General features: G+C 39.0%; 1 protein-coding gene and 1 long non-coding RNA gene across 3 annotated transcripts; one reads left to right on the top strand and one right to left on the bottom strand.

Annotated features, from left to right (window-relative positions):
* Positions 1-27: 27 nt before the first annotated feature.
* On the bottom strand, positions 28-21940 carry LOC146487055 (uncharacterized). 2 transcript variants are annotated; one of them, XR_014858478.1, is made up of 3 exons: positions 21816-21940; positions 1143-1282; positions 28-485 (listed from the first exon to the last, which is right to left on the bottom strand). It is a non-coding gene; the product is annotated as an uncharacterized LOC146487055 (long non-coding RNA). The 2 variants fall into 2 exon arrangements; XR_014858474.1 differs by lacking the exon at positions 21816-21940 and having other exon boundaries at positions 1143-3108.
* LOC146487056 (substance-P receptor-like) lies at positions 12031-14758 on the top strand. Its single transcript, XM_085089527.1, has 2 exons — positions 12031-12102; positions 12346-14758. Exons 1-2 carry the CDS (start codon positions 12031-12033, stop codon positions 13189-13191), a joined length of 918 nt encoding a protein of 305 aa, XP_084945653.1. The 3' UTR covers positions 13192-14758.
* Positions 21941-22713: the final 773 nt, after the last annotated feature.

Raw genomic sequence — 22713 nt, 5'->3', positions numbered from 1 at the left:
ATCTAAATTTGTTTAAACGTGCATCCGAAACGCATGTTTTGCATTTCATCCGGCCTGAAAAAGAATCCATGTTTAAAATGACAATTTAATTGTACTCGAAAGTCAAAAGTGTTTCAACTAGTGTAAATTACCACAAAGCATTTTCAGCTTAAATCGAAACAGTTAAAATCTAACGATGAAAATTTGTGGTCCCAGCCAGTTTACTCTTGAAGTGAAACCGGTGAATCTAACTTCTGAAACTTTGAAAAAATTCCTTAACGACAGCCATTCACGCCGGAATTATTTCCGTATCTGCCTATGGTGTGTTTCTGAGTATTTCGCAAAATAGACTGTGGAATAAAGTTTCTCTCCAGTTAAGAATTTCGACGGCGGTTAGTTGGAATCTGGCTCTGGGATAATAGAATATTTCCATCAGAAACGGCTTATAAAACATATGGCAGTCACTCTTTCCAAAACTATTGTTGCGTGATACGATCGGTCAGGATCTGAAATCAAATAAAATAATCGTTAAAGTTTATCAAACTGACCCAACGGCCATTAAAAAAGAATGAGAGTTTGTCCAAATGTCCCCAGAAGCAAGTCATTACGGCATTTTCCATTGATTAATCAATTTTCAAAGTCAATAGCCAGATTCCAAAGAGACTAAAGCACTTTTCGACGACATGGTGTTGATTTAAGGTGGCAGGAGTTGGCAGAGGGCATGAATTCAATAATGCGCCTAGTGTCGTATTAGCATTTTTTTAAGACTGAGGTTTCCAAGAGAACCATTTTGACGAGTGATATCACCTTCCCGAAGCGTCGACCCTTCTAACTTGTGTTTTATTTCGTCCACGCACTGTATTGACGCCTGAACAGCAAGCGACAAGCCCGACAGACTTCATCACTCTCCAATACAGGAAAAAGTCCTCGCACGGATCCCGTTCAAGTTGGTGAGTACATGAGTGCGTTGTACTTTTCGTTATAAAGTACGCAAAGTTCGGCCAAAGAAATTTAATGAATGCAATGCGATCATTTATTTATTTACAGCGATACTCTTTTCGCACGTTTTCGCGCATTACAGTTAATTTATTTTTTTAATGACATGGAATGAAGGGTGAAATCAAAGCTTGTATCTTATGAAAATACATAAAACGTGTTATCACCTTTTTGCACGAGTCAGTTTTGCCGATATGAACGTCCATTTGAACTCATTGCAAGCGTGGAAAGGCGTACATTCCGGAACTACCGTTTGAAATCCTGAGTAGTTTTCCACTGTTGGTATGCTCAATCAAGTCTCCATTTTCTGCAGAAGAAGCATAGACGTGCGTCAGCTTATTTCCAGGATTGTTTTCGGTTCACTTTCATCAAACTATAACCCATTCGACGCAGATTTTGGCAAGACGGAGGCGCAAATAGGTTTCAATATTGTTAACAGCGAAAGACGGTCCAAGCACGAGTTCATGATTTTTAGGTTTTCATTTAAATGCCTTTTTTTACACTGAATTATGTGAATTTGTCAGATTTGTGATTGTCAAAAATTAAAAAAAGAAAAAACAATGTTATTATAGGCAAGTGCTTATCGACGCGCCTGACCAGTGTCACTGCGAAGAAGAGATTTAATTTGTGAAAGGTGACACGTTGATTTCTAAAGCCGCCTTTAATATATCGCGTTGTTATCAGCATTACAGGAAATTGCTGCTCAGTAGCTTTCATATCAATGGTCATACTTAAGGATGTCATCGTTCCATAGAAAAGTGTGGTTGTTGTGGTTGTTATTGGACTCAAAAGCTGAAAACACGTTAGAATGACATTTACATTTGAAGTTTACATTCTCTCTGGAAAACTGCGATACTAACGGCTTGAGTGACGCCGTTTCGACATGCATAAGCGGTGTTGATAAATTAACTTAAACGGAAGAAAACTGTAAAGTATTCCCCTTTAATACATAAACAAATGCTTAACAGTAAGTTCATCCCAATGATATCAGATTTAACATATCACTGTAAACGCACGCAAACTGAAAACATAATTGAGCGGGAAATTTTGATGTCTTCTGCGGACGAAAAACAGACTAAAAATGGAACAGGTTGAAAATAACTGTGCATGATTCCCAGATTACAAGATCGCGGTTTTCGTTGGCAGGGATATTAAGGTCTTTAAGAAAATTAAAAGCGCATGGAAAAGCAGATAAGTTATGTTATACACGTTTTGTATTTCAAAAACAAACATTTTACTGATCAAGCTTGATGACGTGCGCGATATCCCTATCAATATGGCTTTTTATGGCGCAAGATCAGACTATGAACGACATTTTTCTGTTCTCAAGTTATCTCTAAGACCAAAAGCAATTGAAAGATTAAGAAGAGGCATATAGTTATTCCTCCCCTCCCGTGTCAGTAGGTATGTGGCGCGTGGGACGCGGACGTCCATGCAGTTTTGTACAGTTGAACCTCCCGTAAGCGACCACCCAAAACACCAAGATGTCAGTAGTTGTCGCTTACGGGAGGTGGTCACTCACGAGAGTCGAACAAGAGGGGGTCTCTTCCAGGTACTGGTCTGACACATCTACTTATTCGAAGATAATTTATTGCATATATTTCCTAGTCTGACAATACGAGCAGTGCTAGGTTGTCACTAAAAGTTCCTCGTAAACTCTGAGTAGCGTAGTACATACAGCGAACGTGGAGATCAGACCATGTGTCAATTGATCGCTTACAAGAGGTTAAAAACAATGAAAAATAATAGTGTCACCTCAAAAAGTGGTCGTGGTCGCTTACAAGAGGTTCCAACTATAGGCTTTTGATTGGGAGAGATTTGGTGTTTTGGATAAGTGGTCGCTTACGAGAGGTGGTCACACATGGAGGTTAGGAACTTTTGTTAAAAAATTCGACGATTACTGAAATCCACTCCCAACCATTTCCAAATAGCGGCTGCGACGTGTTACAATGTCTCTTTGCCCTTCCTCCTTCAATGTCGGTGCTTTCAAGACCAGGGCCTGAAAAAAGACAACCTGATATGAAAAAAGGTCATTGGGTAAAAGACGGGGTGGAAGAAGAAGGCTGAATAAGAATAAAAAAAAAATGAAATCTCCGGTTCACTTTGAGGAAGGTATTATCCTTTCTGTTTAGACCCAAAACACTCAAATGAATACTGCAAAAACAAATTATGTTCATGTTGTAAGAGATTTGTACACAAAACAAATAAACAAAAAGCTAAGGAACAGATCGATTCGGTGGTAGCTTTCATTGAATGATCACACTTTAGGATTTCAAAAGGTTAAAACAAAATAATCTTATACGACTTTGGGTTATTGAAGTGAAGCAGGACACAATAGGAATAGCAATTGAATGCTGTCAGGGAGGCAAACGACTTTGATAGACCAGGAGTTTCCCTAACCATGGGAGACTCTAGCTTGTTCCCTTTGATTGCAATTGTGAACAAAGAAAAAATTGTTTTGATTGTACAAAGAGATGACCGAAAATGAGCGATTGACTGGCAGTACTGCTCGCGACTCAGAAATATGTGGGTCATCTGAGTCAGGAACGGATGCTTATCAAACTCAACAGCCGAGAACCGTCAAGAATAATTGGCAACTTCGTCAAGATAATTTTCATTTGCTAATAATGGTTTTGTTCGCCACTTGAGGCCAGTAGCAATTATCATTATAGCTATTTGATGACCTCTCGATATATCCACAAACCCTTTTCCTTTCCACCAGTGACTAGCCTGCAATGCAGGCGTCTTCGGGCGGCGCGCGAAAAGCCAGATCTCGGTGAGACGTTAGTCGTAGTCGCCGTGTTGGATTTTCAAAATCTTGGGGAGTTGGTCGCACTTTCCGACTCTCTCCAATTTTCCTCTGCTTTTAACATCCAAGATGGCGGCTATTGCGCTCAACTACTATCGTCATCATCATCGCCATCATCATAAAAATAATACTAGGAATAATGATGACTGATGATGATGATGATGATGATGATTTTAACAGATAACAGAAGGAACAATAGGAAATTACCAGCGTTGTTAAAGGGTTCCTGGAATTAAGTTTCATACCCTATTCCAGAAAGGGAGCCCCTTAAATTTTTCCGCTGTTGTAGCCTGTGAACAGGCTACGGTTAGGGATAGGACGAAAGAAAGCACCTCGAGCGAAGCGAGCCGGGGGGAAACTGTGCCGAGAGGGGAGCTGGCCGAGGAGGAACTGGCCAGCTTCACTCGGCTCGCTTCGGTCGCGGCCTTTTCCTTCGCCGTTTCCTTCGCCCTATCCGGCTACGGGAGCCTGTTCACAGGCTACCGCTGTTGATGCCCATTAAACAGGCCAAAAACAACCCCTACCACACTCCCCATGGGAAGACTGAAATAACGAGGTTACTATTCTTCAGAGCTACTGACACGAGGAAACTGTCAGTCATCACTTAACGTTATTACGAATTTAATCCAGAGTGTTTTTAGATCCTGGAAAATGACCAATGATCTTATCTGATAAAGATCTCTCTACGGGCAGATAGCGTACATTGTATCGTCTGTTTGCATCCCTGCCAAATCAGATCAGACGGGTGAGCACCGTTTGCCGTCCGCAGTTTGAAGTGTTGATTCAAATTTCAGCTGTGTGCGGGATAGTTTCGAAGATTTTTTGTCTGCAGATTATTCGGCAGACTTTGTTGTTTTGAAGGCTTTCTTGATGACGGGCAATTAGGAAAACACACATGCTGCGATAAGTGACGCACAGTTGACGTAGTTATAATCTCCTGACAGCTCTACCACGATCCACTTCACTACATAGCAGACAGTTGTGATAAAGCTTCTAGAAGGAACGTGTTTCAGTAGAGAACATTCAGTGTTGAATTTAACTGGCCCTCGCATAAGCTGTAAGCATCGAGGAACGGTTTGCTTTACGTCCCTGAGCTCCAAGGTACTTCAAAGGTGCAAGCACAAACGGGAATCTTTTTACAATCTTTGGAGATTTCGGATAATCGTTTATAGGTATGTTGCCCATGAGTAAACACTTTTTGTTTGTAATTGTTTATCTTCACAGTTTAACAATATTTTATCCGCGAACAGATTATAATATGTTTGTTTTGTTTTCTTAATGAAACTGACTGCCCCTGAAACGCACACGAAAGACCATTAGTCATTATGTCCCGGACCCCGTTATTATTTGACAATCAGAGTCATCTTTCATATTTGTTTATCCCCTTCTTCCAGAACCAATGAGTAATCAGTTTCTGTTTGTTTATCTGTTATATCTGATGTACCATTCAAATAAAAGCTACTGAGTAGTGCGTTCTGTGGTATAAAAGAACTGATGGTGGTTCTAGCTTTTGAGTTTGTAGCCTCCCGAATCCTTCTGTGAAAGCCATTGAGCAATACTTTCATATATTACTGAGTTCATGACGCTGCACTGTGCAGGTTTGATCTGAAACCGTAGCTCATCAAGTCAAAGGGGTATAGGTACTTTTGGTTTAAAGTGGTTTAAGATGCGAGATTTAGATTAAAGCGAGATTGGCCATTCATTCACGACCGATTCCTGTGGCGACTTTTGTCGTTCGGCTTTTTTGGCAAGAATCATCGTCTACGTTGTTGCTTTTGGCACGCCCGCGTGCGAGTAAATATCTAGGTGCATTCATTTGTTCTAACGGGAACAAAAATTAATTACCTTTACGCATACGTATATTCGAGTTCCTCCTTCTCAAGGATCGTGCCGGGAACAAAGAGAAACTCCTCAGACGACATCCGGAGCAAACGTTTAGAGGGGGCGGTAACCATTTTGCTCCCCTAAGTGAAAAACCAGGTCAGTCCTAACAAGGTGGTTTGTAGCCGACGAAGGTTACAACCTACTTAAATGTCACAACACGGAAACCTGAAAATGAAATGAACTGCCTCTTTGTCGGCGATGAATGACACAAGACAAGACCAGACCTTCCTCTTGTCATCCAAACGTTGCATGCGCGTAATCTAAAACTCGCTTTTCCCTCGATCAGCTTTGCATTTGGTTTTACGTTTTGAAATGTAACCCGGATTTATCAAACGGTCGTCTACTTTTATATATTTAAATGTGTTTTTGCCTGGCAATTAGAAAGAGCAAAAAATTTACAAATATGTAAAAACGAAAAGACCCTGTTGCTCCGGGGGGGGGGCTCCAAATTTTTGATGGGGGAGTGCCGCCCGGAGCCTTTTTCAATGCGGCTAGTTTTCCAATAACCGTTTAAGGAGCTAGAGCTGGCCTCTATAATATTATCCAAACCCGTTTTCAAATTTTTTCAGAACCCTGTATAAAGATAGTTAAAATCCATACTCGCTCCACACTTGAGTCGGCACGCCGCACATACCTGTATAGCTTATAAAAGTATTTCTCCCCGCCCCGCCCCCTCCCTCCCCCACCCCCCGAAGTTGTGGTTACTAGCAAACGTTTTACCGCAAGGGAACACGCGAAAAGACCATTTGGCGTTTTTTACGGAACCACCTTTTAATGGAAAAGAGCTAGGTACTATTTAAACTTAGCTATTCTTTTTCTGTCGTACTCAGCGTCGCATCTTCACTCAGCTCACAGCTTGTTTGGGGTATGCTACCAGTATTTGAGACCCCCTAAGTGAAGCTAATAAAAAAAGTTCCCCTGATTTTCACTGAAAAGCGTTGCTCCTTTCCATAAATGCCCAAACTCTTCTTCCTTCCTCCCCGCCCCTTCTCCTCTTGGATATAAGTAACTAAATTTAGTTTTGTTACGAAACGTGCTTACCTAACTATAGTGTAATTTCCCGTCTTACGTCATACCGTGTTGACCACGCCTGGGAACAAGGTTGACGTAGAGGGAAATAAAGGAGGAGATGAAATAATTAGCACTTGGCTTCTTAAACGTTTTACGGATCGTAAGAGACTTCCATCACACAGCAGCAACACAACAGAATTCAAAGGCGTTTTACATTGCGTATGTAGATATAGTTGAACTGCCAAGATTTTTAATAGCGTATTGAAGATTTTGCGAAGGGACGGAAATCGTTCTTTGGTGCAGTTTGCATCGAGTATCGGCTATAGGCCAGTCTCAACCCAGCTCAACTCATGGGGCACATATTACCTTACTTTCGTACGTCCGGCAATGCTTTATCTGATGCCTTGTTGGATATAAAAGATGCAGAAATTGGTCATTGCGTTACAATTCTTTAGTTGATCTTTGAATGAGACACATTACGAAATTACTGGAAGATCTTACTGTGCTTTTTTCGTGTGTACTAGTTTTTATTTAACCAGTATAGCACTATTCCTGGAATATTACGCTTTACTTTTTTTCTTCTTGTTATTCGGCTTTTTTTCGTACAAGTTCGCAGCTGGAATTAACGCTGCCTTACCCTTGAGTTTAATACCATTTTACCTTATCTTCTACTTTCCCCTTTATGTCACTATATTAGCTACAGGCGCGCTTTCTAAAATCAGTAGACCTGCACAGCTCACTCTGATAACCTGCAGCTGCATTGTGTTTTAGGGCTGGAAATATTGTTCTGTTTTTCGTTTTTTTGTCCTTGCGATCAACCATGTAAGACGTTGCAAATGGCGCAGGTCGCCCTTCTAAATATAGCGTTGACAGACAATAAATTATCGTCGCTTATAAGAAATTGCAAACTAATTTATTTTATTTGCATTTTCGTTGTCAAATCTGCTCTTGATTATTTACATAAGTGCTTTTGTCTGTGGGCTATCCAAAGGATTTCTTTTATCTCTTTTTCTCATCAATCTTTGCCTTTTTTAAGCAGGTAAATTTAAAACGTTGATCACAGTTTACACTGGCCTGCAATTACAACCGCTTCCCATTAGCGGCCGGTATTACCTGAGTATCAGGCGGGGGAGGGGAGGGTGAAAGGAAAGAAAAGCCTGACAGTAGTCAGGGTTGAAGTGTTCTTCGTGTAGTTTCAATTAACTTTCACAGCTTTTGGCGTTAGTTTAGCTGACTAGCTACTCTGTTTCGCGTTTACTGTCATACAAAATGGTTAAATTGTTCCGCTGGTGAAATTTCCTACTTTTTCGAAAATTCTATATACGTGTATTTCACAACATATGTGGACATCATGATAAATTTGCCCCATTTTGATTACTTTATATCAGGGTGTTGTACCGCCTTAGGCTTCGTTGTTACTAATGTATCTTTTCCTCTTTGTCCTCAAGGTAAAATTGTCTTTCCATGCTGGGCACGTCTTTAAAAGCCTATCTAGTTTTAGGCTTTATTTAATTTTTCAGTAGGACTTTCGTGTAAACCGAACCACCTCTTAATAATTTTTTTTTCAATAAAGATTTGATTATTAAAACCTAACTGATTTCAGGCGAAAACTGACTACAAGGGATTTCGAGTTATTTTCTTATTGGACGTGGAGTTATAAGGGTGATTCAAGGCCTCCGACTAATCTACAAATGGGTTTACATCAATTTTGCATCGATCACCAGTCTGGACATCAATAAACGTTTATGTTTTCAATTAATTTACGACGGGTTAGCGATTCCTACGAACTTAATCCATTGTCGAAACCAGCTAAGTTGTGTCCATGTTGTTATCTTGTTAAATCTGACTTGCTTTGCGCCTTTAAAAAGGGCTGTATGGATAGATGTTATCCCATGATCTCAGTTTTGACAAGTTAGCAGGAGATGTCGTTACTTGTTCCCAAAGATATAACCTTAGTAATGATAGTCCCCTGCTGTTTTGGCGGTAAATTGTCTTTTAAAACAGCATTTAATCTCTTATTTGCATAAATCACTTTCTAATAACACGAGAAAATAACTGATTATTTCGTTTGCATTATGATCTCGTTATTTCAACTTAACTGAGATTTTCTTTGTTATGCAGAACGTTTTAGCAGCATTTACAGGTATTCAGGCACATTCACGAGTCAGAAAACAACTTAACTTACGCAAAATATATTACCCGCTTTGATAAGCTGTCGTCTTCAATTATGCTCCCTGTAAGTCATTTACCCTCGCTTTCCTTGGTCATTTTGAAACTAATTTATTCTGTCTGGATGCTTAAATGCCATAATTCATCGTCCCCGTTGAATTAAAATGCCTTGAAGGTATCGTTCCAAACTACGGGAGCAGAAAGTTATGTTGATATTTACTGTCGCAAGCTCGTGTTGGCTAAAAACAGAACTAGCGAGTAAGAAGCCATTGATGCTGACAAGCGTAAGAGCAAATGACAATCTTGTTTACTGTGTAGGAGGACATTTAGCTAGCAACTCACGATTCAGTGTTAGCTCAGCTGTAAAAATGATTAATGACTACTGGAAGACGTAGCATTAATCTTCCACAGAGGGGCTTGTCTACTTCAAATGTGCTTAGCTCTTTGCTGTGTCGCTTGTCGTTCATATCCGGGCAGTAATCGTCCTTGTTCTGTTTTAGATCACAACAACCAGAAGCGAAACATTGGGGCAAGTGTTCGGAAATTCAAGAAGGAGGTCGACATTAATCAACATGGCGACAAATAACACGTCTTACGAAGGTACGTCAGGTTTCAACATACCCTTTGATAAAAATTTAAATTCGCTATTTCTTGGCGTTGTTCCCACGCTGAAAACGTTTTCTTTTCTCTGCATAACTTTGTGTAGTTCAGTGTATATTTAGAGAACCCCTTCTGTTTTGCAAATTCCCGCGAAAAGTCTCATTTGATATGAAAACAGCAAAAATTGCTTCAGTAGACAGAACAAGTATCTAGTCTAAACTAATGTACTTCTAGGCAGTTAACTGGCGCTAGAGAAGATCTTGAGCTGTTGCACAGAGTTTAGATTAAAGAAGTTCCTTCAACTGATGTCAGATTGAAGTTCTCTTAAAAAAATTAATTTCTCTTCTTTCTGGATCGAGTCTCGTTCCTCTTCTCAACTTAAGGTACTTAAGATAGTCAATGACGTTGGTGTTCCCTTTAATTAAAACTAGAATCCTTTCCTCTGAGAAAAAAAACCCCAGCTTGTAAGTCTCAGTTTGTTGCGTTTCACAAAGGATTTAAATCGAGTCTTTTATTCACAAAAGAAACTATTTTAATTTTCCAGACATTTTGCCGATTTTTCTGAGAAATTTTAGTTTAATTTGAAACAGCCGATCCTTTTTTTTCAAGTCTGTCGTTGAAACTGTCTCATTGTTTCCAATAGTAAGTATTGTATTTAAATTTTAAATTAAAGTTGCGTCGTGTGGCGAAAAAATACACAGTAAACCTGCTGAGTTTCCATTACTTTTATTCTTTGTCGTTTTGCGAAGTTGAAGTTTAAAAACTGTGACAAGAATGGAAAATATTCACTAGATCAATTCCGATTTATTTCGATCAGTGGACTTTTCCACCACAATTTTTTTTTTTTTTTTTTACTAATTTTATTACCATGACTGAAATTAAATAACCCAAAGCTGTCACCAGTATTTCGCGATTGATAATTAAGGCCGCACAAAGCTGACAAGTTTTGAATAATTCCAGTTTTATTAGCTTTCTTGAAAATTTCCTCCTAGGAAATTGCGAAAAATATCAAATATCAAAAGCGTTCTTTGATATCTGCTTGAAAAAACTAATTTTAATCGAAAAAAAGAAAAGGATTGAAACCTTTACACGACATTTATTTTTCCCAGCTGCCGAACAAAGGAGGTACCCAGTTAGTTGTTTATTCCAAACTGTATTAATTAAAACACAATATTTTATACATGTAGTTATTATCTTGACTTGATATTCCTTATCGTACAGAAAAAAACTCCTGTTTCCTAATATATATTTTAACAAGTAAACGGCTGACTTTTTTAATAAAAAATATGTACACAATGGTAATCCCATCGAGGCAGCGATTGTCAAATAATGCTTGCAAAAAAACATTACAAGTTATATTTTACGGTGTTTTATTTCTACCTTGGCAAGAGATTTGAAACCAAAACGTTTGAAGCGGAGAAAACGCCTGTCACCGTTTTCCATTTTTTTTTTTCTTTTTGGGGTTTTTGATCCTCGTGTGTTATTAATTTCCATGACTAAGGTTAGCAGCGATATCTGTCCCGCACTCATGCCGTTTACTGCCTTAAATAGCCAAAGGTGAAAACTAATAGTAACAGAATTGGAGACGTTAATTATCGTACACCTGCTACCCTTTTGGCCATCAGTTCAAAGTTTACCGCAAAAAAAAAAAAAAAAAAATGATTTGTCGGTGTGATATTCAAAGATGTCTCACTTTTCTTGTCGGCTTGATCGAACTCGTGATCTGTGGCGTTGCACGACACCCCTGACCGTTTTCGGTAGCTTTTGTTTAGAGTGAAGATTTTTATACGGGGAGGCGATGATTCACGCCTAAACAACCGAAGAGTGCACAAATAGTAAATAGAATATTGTCCAAGGTTGAGGGGATCGTGGTTTATCTTTTGTCTGGACGGAACAAATGGTTAGTCATTATTATTTTATACGGTTTGGCCTTCCCTCCTCTTAAAGAGCCATGTTTTTCAAAGCTGATGACTGCCCCTCCAGCTATATCTTAGGCCGCGGGGATCAGTTTTAAAAACACTTTTTCAAGAAGATTTTCCGTCTGCACAGAGGCGTCTCAATTGTTTACCCTTTGCACAAACAAACAATTCAAAACGAACTTACTCCGATGCTGTCAGGTCGTTGTTTTCAAAAACTTAGAGCGCGTTGTTTGGGACTATTCCAAAATAGGAATACAGGGAACAGACGATATGGGACCTGTTCTCTATTCGGAATGAAATAGTGTTCGATTCTTTCTGGCCCTAATAATAGAGTGAACAGAATATAGTTTTCTCAGAATAAAAGGAATTTCTTTCTTTTGGGATGGTTTTTAAGTCAATGGGAATAAGCGGACTTGCGTTTTTGGGGGATTGATTTTTTTTTCTGTGAAATTCTGTTTATCGAAGCCAAGAAAGTATTGCTCAACATCACCTTGTTCCCGAAAAACCTAATTTGCATTTACTTTCAACACACAATTTACATATGCGACTACAAAACTAGTTCATCAGTTGGTCGCCATGTTTGTTTTGAATCTGCAATGTCTTTGAGAAGGACTTTTCGGCTTTTGGGAAATTTTGATATTATTCTGTTATTCCTGAACTGGAATGAACCGATCAGTATCCAGAATTGTCCCACAAGAATGCACCGTTATGTTTTTTAATGTTTACGTGTGGAAAGTAAGAGAGCGGTTACCGAACTCGCACCACTTTCTAAACCAATGGGAATCCAAACCAAAACCAATCGTGTTTTCGCCGCACGCGTTTTCCTGCGCTTGGCGCCGGTTACATGTATTTGCTTCGAATTCTGGTTTGCTCGTTGTGTTGTTTACATCTGTTGCGATTGGCCAAAGTAATTACTTTGGTTTTGGTTTTACGACACTCAATTGGAAACCTCTCTAATGTCTGCGCTCTTTTTTGTAGGTGAAATTTCTCTACGCTGGGACGACCTGGTTTTCAGGTGGTTTTGGTGCAGTCACATGCAAGTTTGTCAATTTCTCCGGAGTTCTGTCAATAGCTGCGACCATCATCACCCTCGTGTTCATCTCATTGGACCGCTATTTCGCCATCCTCCATCCATTTGTGCACATCCCCGTCATTCGCAACACCAAATTAGTCACGGCTGTAATCTGGATCTCTTCCTCCCTCTACTTCTCTCTGTATTTCGTTCTTTTTGACAGCGTTCCGGCTGTAGACGGAAGGTGGGAATGCAGAATGGTCTGGAGCTATCTGTCAGACGATCGTAATACGAGGTTCCAAATCGCCAGGGCCTATTTCATGACCACGTTTGTTGTCCTCTATTTGATCCCACTGGCTGCCATAGCGGGGCTCTACATTCCTATTGGCCGTCGGCTCTGGTCACGTAAGATCCCTGGGGAAACAACCGCTCATCAAAAACGCCAAAGTCAGGTGTCAAAGCGGAAGGTTTTGCGCATGCTCATCATCGTCGTAGTGACGTTTGCACTGTGTTGGTTACCATCGCACATCATGCATTTCTTGGTCTATTTTTTCACGGACACTTATAAAAAGCTGGTCGCTGTCGGACACGTGGAATCGAGTTTCTTCTTCTTGTCGCACGCCAACAGCGCCATTAATCCGTGTCTTTACATTTTCCTCAACCAGAGATTCAACCACGAATTCAAGAACATTCTTAGATTTATTTTCTGCCGCCCACTCAAAGACGACGTCACCACAGCACACTCTGTCTATCAACCCACCACGGCATCCGAAGGCGCTATGCTCATGCGCACCCACAGCTCGTCCAGTTGATTCTTTAAACGAACTTGATCAAGATCATCTGCGACTATTGTAAGATTCATGATCTGCGTGTAAGGAGAGATGTGCGTCTTTCAAAGACTTCCGCGCCATAGAGTTGCCTCTTAACGGTGCATGTCCACCTTTAAAAGGTGTCCACCTATGACAGATGCGAACTAGAAATACAGAGGTGTTTGTTTTCAAGAGGTGTCGACGTTAAAGAGGCCGCTTATTAAGAGGCCTACTTTGGTGGGAGAGGCAGATAAACTCCCCTCATATGGATGATAACAACCCACCTGGTTCCAAGATTGTGGAGAGTGTCATGTGATAACTGTCTCACCGCCAATGAACCAGGTCTTTGCTCCTGATCACGCTTCCCGCTCTTCCTTTAAGGATTTTTTACATGGTACGACATCTAACAGTTCGCTTCGCTGGAAAACTTGTTCTTCCGAACACCCGCCCCCAAAACTCAGATTAAAATGTGATGAGAAACTGAAGTTTTCTTTAAGGAAATGTTACCTCATAATTTCTAAACAACGGAAAAAGTATTTCGTTTTGTTTTCCGACGACAAATACGTTACTTAGAGTACGAAATAAGTGAAGACAGCATTTTCGGAAGCCAACGACAGCTCGGAAATCAGAGGACTAAGATTCCCTTCCCTAAAACTTTCTGCGACTTGAACTTTAGGTTTAAGAATCCGAGCAGATTATTTTTTACCTTAGAGAGAGGGGTTCACGGTTCTGCGCATGTCCATGAATCAAAATACTTTTTCGCCTTTGCTCGTTATGACCCAAGCCTGTTTCATTTAATTCGTTGTTTATGAACCATTCGGAAGGGAATAGGTAACTCGGGTGGTTTAATTTTTCATATGATTGCGTTATTTCGCATGCAAATAACTGTAAACACATAAACCGTGGAATAAATCCTACGGGTCAACGCTAAATTCAATATCGACAATATGGGTACAATCCACTAGCATTTTCTGTGAATTTTGGTCATCAGTCATTTTGCTTGGACTAATCATAGAATGTGATTACTGAAGTACAGTGGAACCTCGATTTAACGAAGTCGCTGGGGACCGGCCAAATTTGTTCGTTAAATCGAGGGTTCGTTATATCGAAAACCTCGATATAACGAACTTGAGGGGAAATGACCAAAATGTTCGTTATATCGAGGTCATAGTTAATAATTGATTTGCAAAACAGGTGACTTCTCTCACGCAATTCAATGCAATTTTCGTCACCCAGAAGTGCCGCGTTTTGAGATGCAATCCATTAAGCATGGTGGCTTTCAGTAGCAATTATTTTCACTTTTGAGCAGACGCGCAGCTTTTGTTTACAAAGAAACGACACTTTCAGAGTAGCGATTTAAAAGTGTTGACATTGTAATTCGTTATATCGAGGTAGATTTTACGGTTGGGATTCCGGATTATGTTCGTTATATCGAAGAATTCGTTATAACGTGGTTCGTTATATCGAGGTTCTATTCCATACATTTTACTGTAACTTTGGCCGGGACATAGGATATCGTTCGTTATATCGAGGACTTCGTTAAATAGAAGTTCGTTAAATCGAGGTTCCACTGTACACGTGAGTGAGATTTTAAAGGCCATAAAGTTGATAAGAAAGAGAAAAAAGCATTTAGATTCATGCACATGCGCTGAAATGTGAACCCCTCCCTTTATACAACTGTATGTCTTTAGAGGGGCCATAGAACATACTAGAACAATTTGAGGACACAGAGAACAATATTTTTAGTATTTGCTTTCAAAAATATTAGGGAGTTTAAGAAACGAGGACGAAAACGTTAACGAGAACGTCATTTAAAAATTTAACTTCTCGTTTTTGTAACTCCTTCGCAATCATTAAAATTTGTTTAACTTGGAAAATGCTGGCGAACTCTCCAGGAACTAAATTAGTATGAATGACGCCAAAGTAAGGAAAAACAAAGAAGATTTTGCGTCATACGCTCCCGTTCTCGAGAAAACCTAAAATTTGGTCATTCCACGTTGTTGTTTTGCAGAGGACGGTAAAGAAATATACCAAAATGTAAAACGCACGTGCAAAGCGATTGTTTTTGCTCATTAAGCCCATTGTTTTGTGGCGTTCTCGTTACCGTTGCCGTCCTCGTTTCTTAAATTCCCTATTGTCGTTGGTTGTCCCTGATTGTAGAAAAATAATGTTATCACTAGGATCATCCTAGCGTACGAAATGAAAGTCGGATTTCATTTACGCAGACGTCTGTTATTTTCAGCATTAGAAATTGTAGGTAGAAATATTAAGGCTACGAGTACTTACGAGTGTCCAGTTTATTGAACAACCTTAGCTGTCCAAGTATCTATATCATTGGTATTAGAACATTTTATGCAATACTAAAGCAATGTGTTTGAATTTCATCCATTTTCCCGCTGTTTTGCAAATGTTATTTTCTCCAACCGACCGTCTTCTGTGCCTTTCGTCGGTTCCTGTCATCTGCACCTCTCCCCCACCCCCCTTCCCCCCACTTTAGAAGGGATGGATAGGGGTAGAGAGGGTGGGGTGCCTCAGCAACTGTTATCAACCTGAAATGTCAGGTGCCACTTCGTCCAAACAACCCGTGGCAAAAACTGTGACAGGACTTTCTAGTTTAAAGTAAATTGATAATCGTTATAATTGGAGTTTAGCAGTCGAGGTAACCAGATCACAGCAATCAAACATGACAAGATCTTTCATTGCAGTGGTCAGGTAGCCTCCCACCACTGTAAATTCAAAGTGAAAATTAAGGCTCTTTGAATGTCGTATTTATTAATAAGCGTCTTATGTAATTATTACCTGATAGAGTGCGGCTTTTGTAATGGCTGATGTAAAACCAGAATTGAAGTATTAGCTGATTAAAAACTCGTTAAAATATTCTAATGCACCAATCGGAACTTGCAAGGCACAAGCGTGGGAAAGCGTGACACCATTCCAAAGCGCGGGAAAAATGCCTCTGAGCCAATTCGTTACTGGTTTCTGATTGCTTCTGATTGGGTGAGAGAAAAGCATGTTTGTCTGAATGATAACAGCACGTTGTACACGTTTGTGAACTAGCTACAGAGCTTGGGTCTCGAGCGACTGGCTTACTCTTCCGCAAAGCCACGAGTTATGCGGGAGTGCCTTTATTATAGGTGATATTCCACAAAACGATCTTTAACGCAACATCGCGCCAGAGACAAAAAAAAAAGAGCTCTCCATCTCTGAGCAGAGAAAACAAGATGACATGCTTGCGCAATGCTGCACGGGTTAATCTCTCTTGTGAAATAAGTGCAAATAGAAGCAAAAAGCATTGAGAAGGCCGTAGTTCCCAATCTTTGGGTTTTTCTTTCATAAAGGATCACAAGTCAGAAGCGAATGGAGAGCATCGCGACTTAGCGATTTTGAAATCTGCCAGTTCTTAATGTAATACCCGCATCACCGAAAACAGAGATTAAAGCGGAATAATAATAATAATAATAATAATAATAATAATAATAATAATAATAGTAATAATAATAATAATAATAATAATAATAATAATAATAATAATAATAATAATAACTTGATAATGATAATAACAACAATAATAATTCGGCCCAAAGTACAGGTACTTTTATTAGTTTCAAAACTAATTAGAAACTTTACGTAGTCCCTTTCAAAGAAATGATTCGGACACAATATTCCCTTAATTTTTTCCCTTTCTTTCCGGCCAGCTCAGTACAACTGATATAAATTTTTGCTTGTCAAACAAACAGTTTCAATGAAAGCAAAGAAGAGAAATAGAATGTTAGGTTTTCCAGTGGGAAAATCGGTATCATTCGTTTTTCCCACGGATACGAACAAAAACCGTATTTGCAGAGCAAAAAAAAGCATCAAAGTAATATAGGAGTTTAATATCCACCTCCGGATCTGAAAAGAAAAAGATTATTCAATCGATATTTATTCCGGACTTCAAGTCTGAAGCCTTCCGTGCGGTTTGAATTAATTTGGCTCGTATTTGGTTTATTTTGTTTGCTTTTTCTATTAAAACAATAAAACAGATGTCGCTTGTAGCCGATCAGTATTCGGAAAAAAGAAAACAAAAGATCGACCTGCCACTGTATCGAAAAGACAGAATATTTTCAGCCATCGCACGCGTATCTTTGCGCTTGTGTTTTTGAAAGTTTGTTAAGCAAACTTGTATCGAAGATCACCCCTTATTGTCGTAGTTCAATTTTCTTCATCGAGATTCACCTCTTTGGACTAAATGATCATCTTGTGCACAGGCCTATTAAAGACTTTATTTAATTTAAAAGGTCATCAGCCATCGAATTGACTCTCTTTTGTACTGAAGAGAGTAGGCGTACCAAAGTTGCTTGAATTTTATTAACATTCTGGATAAATTATCTTACTGCTCGAGCTAAAGCTTGCTTCATGTAATCTGCTTCTAGCTTTTCAGAGCTATCGTTCAAAGGAAACCCGTTAATTTCAGCAGTACTTTCCTATTCGCTTAAGGCGGGAATTCAATTTCTGTTAAGTATAAATGGCACGACATTTAACATACGTAGATTGTTTGCCCGCGCCTCTTTTACTCAAGAAATAAGAAAGACATTTTAGTTTTAATCTGCTAAGAAAATTCACTTGTCAAGAAATAATGAACATTTTAGTTTTAATCCGCAAAGAAAATTCACTTGTCTTTTCACACGCCGCTTTGATATCGAATGAATTAATTGGAATATCGTAATAATATCAAAATAAACAATTATAGATAGCAGCCCCAGATGAACAGATGTTTGTCATTGAAAAGCTGCTACTGCAAGAATAATTTAACAATTATCCCATTAGCGCGCGTTGGATATGAAAAGAAACGCGCCGACTTGGGTACAATTATCTATCAACCAACATGCGCGTGTGAGTAATTGTTTTATTAAAAACAGCCAAAAATATATTGCTAGATCTTGTTGATTTCTTTCTGCAAAACGACCAGGAGAGGATTTAATGGCCGCTATTTCTCGGTCATAGTATAATGGCCGAAATCAGATGGGCGCTAAGCCAATCAAAGTTCGAGGATTATTATCCAATAATACAGTTTTTAGGAAAACGAGAAATTATGATCCCGAGTTATTCTTGTGCTCAGTATCTGTATCTACTATGATCTGTATCTTGGTATATCTATCTCGGTCCCCGAAGTTTCAGCTAAGGCATTAAGTTAAAATGTTCAACCCATTTTCTTTAGAAAAACGAAAACAAGAACAAATATCAATTTACTAAAACTTAAATAAATTGTCCTTACATCAAAAACCGTCAAAATCCGGTAAATTAACTAAAGTAATACAGAACTCAGTACAACAGTAGAATAACTTTCCTTACTGAAATTCTGAGGGAAACAAATTGCCTAGTACAAAATTTCACCCAATCTGCAGGTAGCAAAGGCTAAACGAAGTGCAGGAACTGAAGTGAATATAAGTGTAAATGCCACCGTAAAAACAAAGCCAATGCAGTTTCTTTGGCCAATCACAACAGACACAAACAACACAATCAACCAATCAGAATTCAAAGCAAATTCATGTCGCCGGCGCCAAGCGCGGGAAAACACGTGCGAGCGAGGCATGATTGATTTTGCTTTGTTTTTCATTGGTTGAAAAAGTGGCCCGTGTTTTGCCAACCAATCACAGAGGGTAGTAAAGCAAAACCAAAGCAAACGCGAAATTACTTTCGACACATGCATACAAATGAGTGAAATAACTTACATGAAACATGAGTTAGACATATGTGGCATACACATAAAATGTGAAAGGCAGAGTATAGAAAATAGCATACAAGTAAAAGACTTCACTTAGAATAAACAAAAGGATATATAGAGGTGAGAAAATTAAGACAGATTTAAAGGTTTCTACTAAAGAGCTACCTGGCTAGTTAATAACAACACAGCACGATAAGAGAACACTTTCGGAAACATAGCGGACTTACAAAAACGCATCGTAAGTATTGATCAGTAGACACGTTGATCAGTTCACAGTTTGTGTGTGAACGGAAGAAAACGACCGAAGACTTCTGAAAGCAACACTGCGCGGCTTTTCGATAGTTTTAATGAATAAGCGAAAACGATACGAAAACGCTTTTGTGAAAGAAAAGGTTTGTGTTAAGTTCGCTAAAACGGAGAGTTTTAAAACACATAAATGTTGACATGAAGCTCTAAAGCCGATGAGACGGTTTAAAATGAAAGCTCTGAGTAGTATTTAGTTGGTTTTCGGTGTCAATTTTGTAAAATGAAGTTTGATAGGACTTTTTTTTTTCATTAATAAATTACGTCCTACGAATTTGGCAACAGATTAAAACTGTCAAACGTATTTGGTCTTTTGAACCTTATAGAATGTGATTGAATAAAGTGGCCTCATATTTGCTGAAACTTAAATGGGATAATTAAATTCACACATTGCTCATTTCAATATTTCCATCATCGGTCATGCAGTAACTGGTCGTATTTACTTTAGAAACTGACTCACTGAAAGTTCATTTCCTGATTCCGTTCTTCCGCCGAAATGAAAGCTCCTCTCTAGGGAACATCCTCAAAGCTAATCAATTCAAACAAGTGTTTACTGAAGAAAGGTTAATCAAACACCGCTTGCAGTATTTGTATAAAATTTGTGGTCTTTCTTCGCCTGCCTGGCTTCCTCATGTCGTGCGAAAAATTCATGCGTTCTCGGATCCCAAATCCTGCGTGTTAAAGAAATTTCGCGTCAAATTAAATGAATTTGTTGATTTTTGTGGGAAGATATTTAACGACAATAAGTTTCTCGCGAAGTGTCTTCTTATACGACTTTGGCTGTTTTCGTCTCGTCGGATTTTCTTCATTTTGTAAAAGGGAAAAACTTGGTATGGCAAAAATTTTGTGTCGTAAGGAAGGTAGTGAAATTCTTAGCCCACCCAAGGTGATACATACACTGACGTTTTTATATTTCCTTAAATCTCTCAAACAGGCAACAAAGCAACCTACAAAAATAATTCATTTTCCCTGCACACAATAACCCCAAATACTCGCCCTAATCGCCGGCGATTCTGATTTCAAATATTCTACTGTGTTTCAACACAGCGCGGGGAGCGATTTGGATTCAAGTTACCGAGTTACTAGATTGCTCAATGTAATCAAGATGCAGTCTTTAGAACCAAATACTACCTTGAAGAATCACTAGTCGGTTTCGGCGTGTCATTGGAATTGAGTATTTTCGTTGCCGGCGATACGAAAGAATAACGGACTCATGTTTGATGAACTGATTCAGTGTAACGTTACTAGAAATATTTTACATTTTTCAAAACGAACTGATTTCTGGCGGTTCTTGGGCTCATTATACCCAATTAACAGAACACCGTTGTTTTTTTAGTTTATTTTCGCTAATTGTCTTCAGTTTTCGGTAAGATAGACACTGGATAGGTCTTGATCTCATTCTTAGTTAAAATCGGTTTTGGTAACCCTGTTGTTCTATCTTTGTCTATTTCTGCTAATTGCAGATCGTGATTCAATCCGATTCTTTTGCCTTTCTGTACTTAACCAATTTTAATTGTCCTCGGAAACAAACACTGCTTAGCCTACCTTTGTTAGCTCTTGTAGCAGGTACTGACGAAAGTGGCGAGGAAAATTGTTTTCTCTGAAATGATATTTCCCTATCGACGATACTCAATGTATCAAAATAAGCTACAGAGCCACAAACGTCGAAGCATTCTTCGTGTTTCTGTATTTTCATGTTTTGGAAATCACTCTTTTTTGAGGTAGAGTCTCTAGTTATAATAGATTACTTTTAGTATTCTGCATTCCCTGTAACCTGCCTGACAATCCTCTAAAATCGAAGCGGCCAGTTAGCGGTTTCGTAGGAATCCAAATGCACTGTCACGCCGTTGACGTATTGGAAATCTTTGGTGTACCTTTCACGATAAATTAAAGAATACGAAAAGATGAAATTGTTCTTGCTAATTTGGGGCTGGGAGATCCTTGAAGCTTTGCACCTTCTCAGGATTTTTTTCTCTTTGCGAACTAGTGACCTATCGAATGATCGCAAGAATAAACAGCAAAAATCTTACGGCCAACTTTGGACGATTTTCTCTGAATCTAAACCCGGCGAGAACAGTAGGCATTAAGACTGGTTTGGGTTCTTAACACAACCTCACCGATAAAGCCAGCAAATTGAGGTTTTGGTTCGTTTCCTCGGTTGCTGAGAGTGTTATTAAACCAGCTCTAAGGCATATACTATATATAGTTACTGTTCGAGAATAAAACGTCTTAGCAACAAAGAGAAGAGCTGACACAATGCAAGTGCGCTAAACATGTTCCAGGAGATGATTTTCACACAGTTTGATGATACTGTCAAAGCGTAGTTCTGATCGATGAGAAATCTTGTACTGACAAGACACAATTCGCTAGATTTTAGAGGGTCAACTTTTATACATACCCCAAAACTCTAAGACATTTACCATATAGTTCACAGTTCAGCAAAAAAATTCTTAGCAGCAAAGAGAATGTAGCTGACACAACGCAACTGCGCTTAACATGTTCCACGATGCGAGTTTCTCACAAGGCATGATGAAATTGTCAAAGCTAGCTCTAATCAATGACAAATGTTGCAAAAAGACAAAAGATTCGCTAGTTTCAAATAGGCAACTTGTATACATACCCTAAAACTCGCCCAACAGCGCAGTTTCCCAGCCTTCGAAACTGAAATCGTGGAGGCACTTCAAGATTTAAGATTAGTTTTCTTAAAGCTGCCCTTTCTTTCGATTTTACATCTTTGCATCTTTTAGCCGCAATGGCCGGGACAGATGACGAAGTTGTTTTCACAGCCAAGTACAAACAGAAGCTAACCGGAAAAGATCAAGCTAAAACGTTTGCGATGTAATTAACAAACTGACACTAGTTTCTTAGAGTCTAGATGAAATTTTCCAGAATGTATCAATAAGTTTTAATAATGCTGGGCTAGGCTCACTGTGAGGAACATCTGCCTCTGAATAACATTACTGCTATATAGCAAGAGTTTCAACGCCTCGCGGCTCCTTCGTCCCCACTGAAATTCTCAAGTAATTGCGCCAGTTTTTCAAGGCCTTCTTCTTAAAGTATATTTAATATTACGAACCGTCGAAGAGTTGCAATTGCAAAAAAATTCAGCCTGACGTTTTTAACCCACCTACAAAAATAATTTTGCTGGCAATAAAATGCCCCCTGATGGAGACTAATTAACTGAAATTTCTATTGACAAAAAAGAAAAACCATCTTGGCATATTGCTTCAGTTTTTCCCTCTTCCGTTAAAAAGTAATTTATTTTGTTCCTTGTTGCTCTGGATATTACACAGATTTTTCACATAATCGATGATTCCTCTAATAACACATATGAAGTGCCATAGTAGTGCTTGTCTTGCGCCAAGACACCGGAACCTTGACTTGAAGTTTGTTCTGAAAAGGAAGAGTATCAACTTTAATTACACGTTTGTTCAAAATACACCTGCCCTTCTTTACACTACCTCTTATTGCCGTTATGTGGTGAGAAAGCCAAAACAAACTGTTTTGTTAAACGAGAG

The sequence above is a fragment of the Pavona decussata genome, unplaced genomic scaffold (genome assembly GCF_977016875.1).
Source record: "Pavona decussata unplaced genomic scaffold, jaPavDecu1.1 SCAFFOLD_19, whole genome shotgun sequence".
Classification (NCBI taxonomy): Eukaryota; Metazoa; Cnidaria; class Anthozoa; order Scleractinia; family Agariciidae; genus Pavona; species Pavona decussata.
The sequence above is the reverse complement of the archived record's forward strand: the minus strand, read 5'-3'. Positions and strand labels throughout refer to the sequence as shown.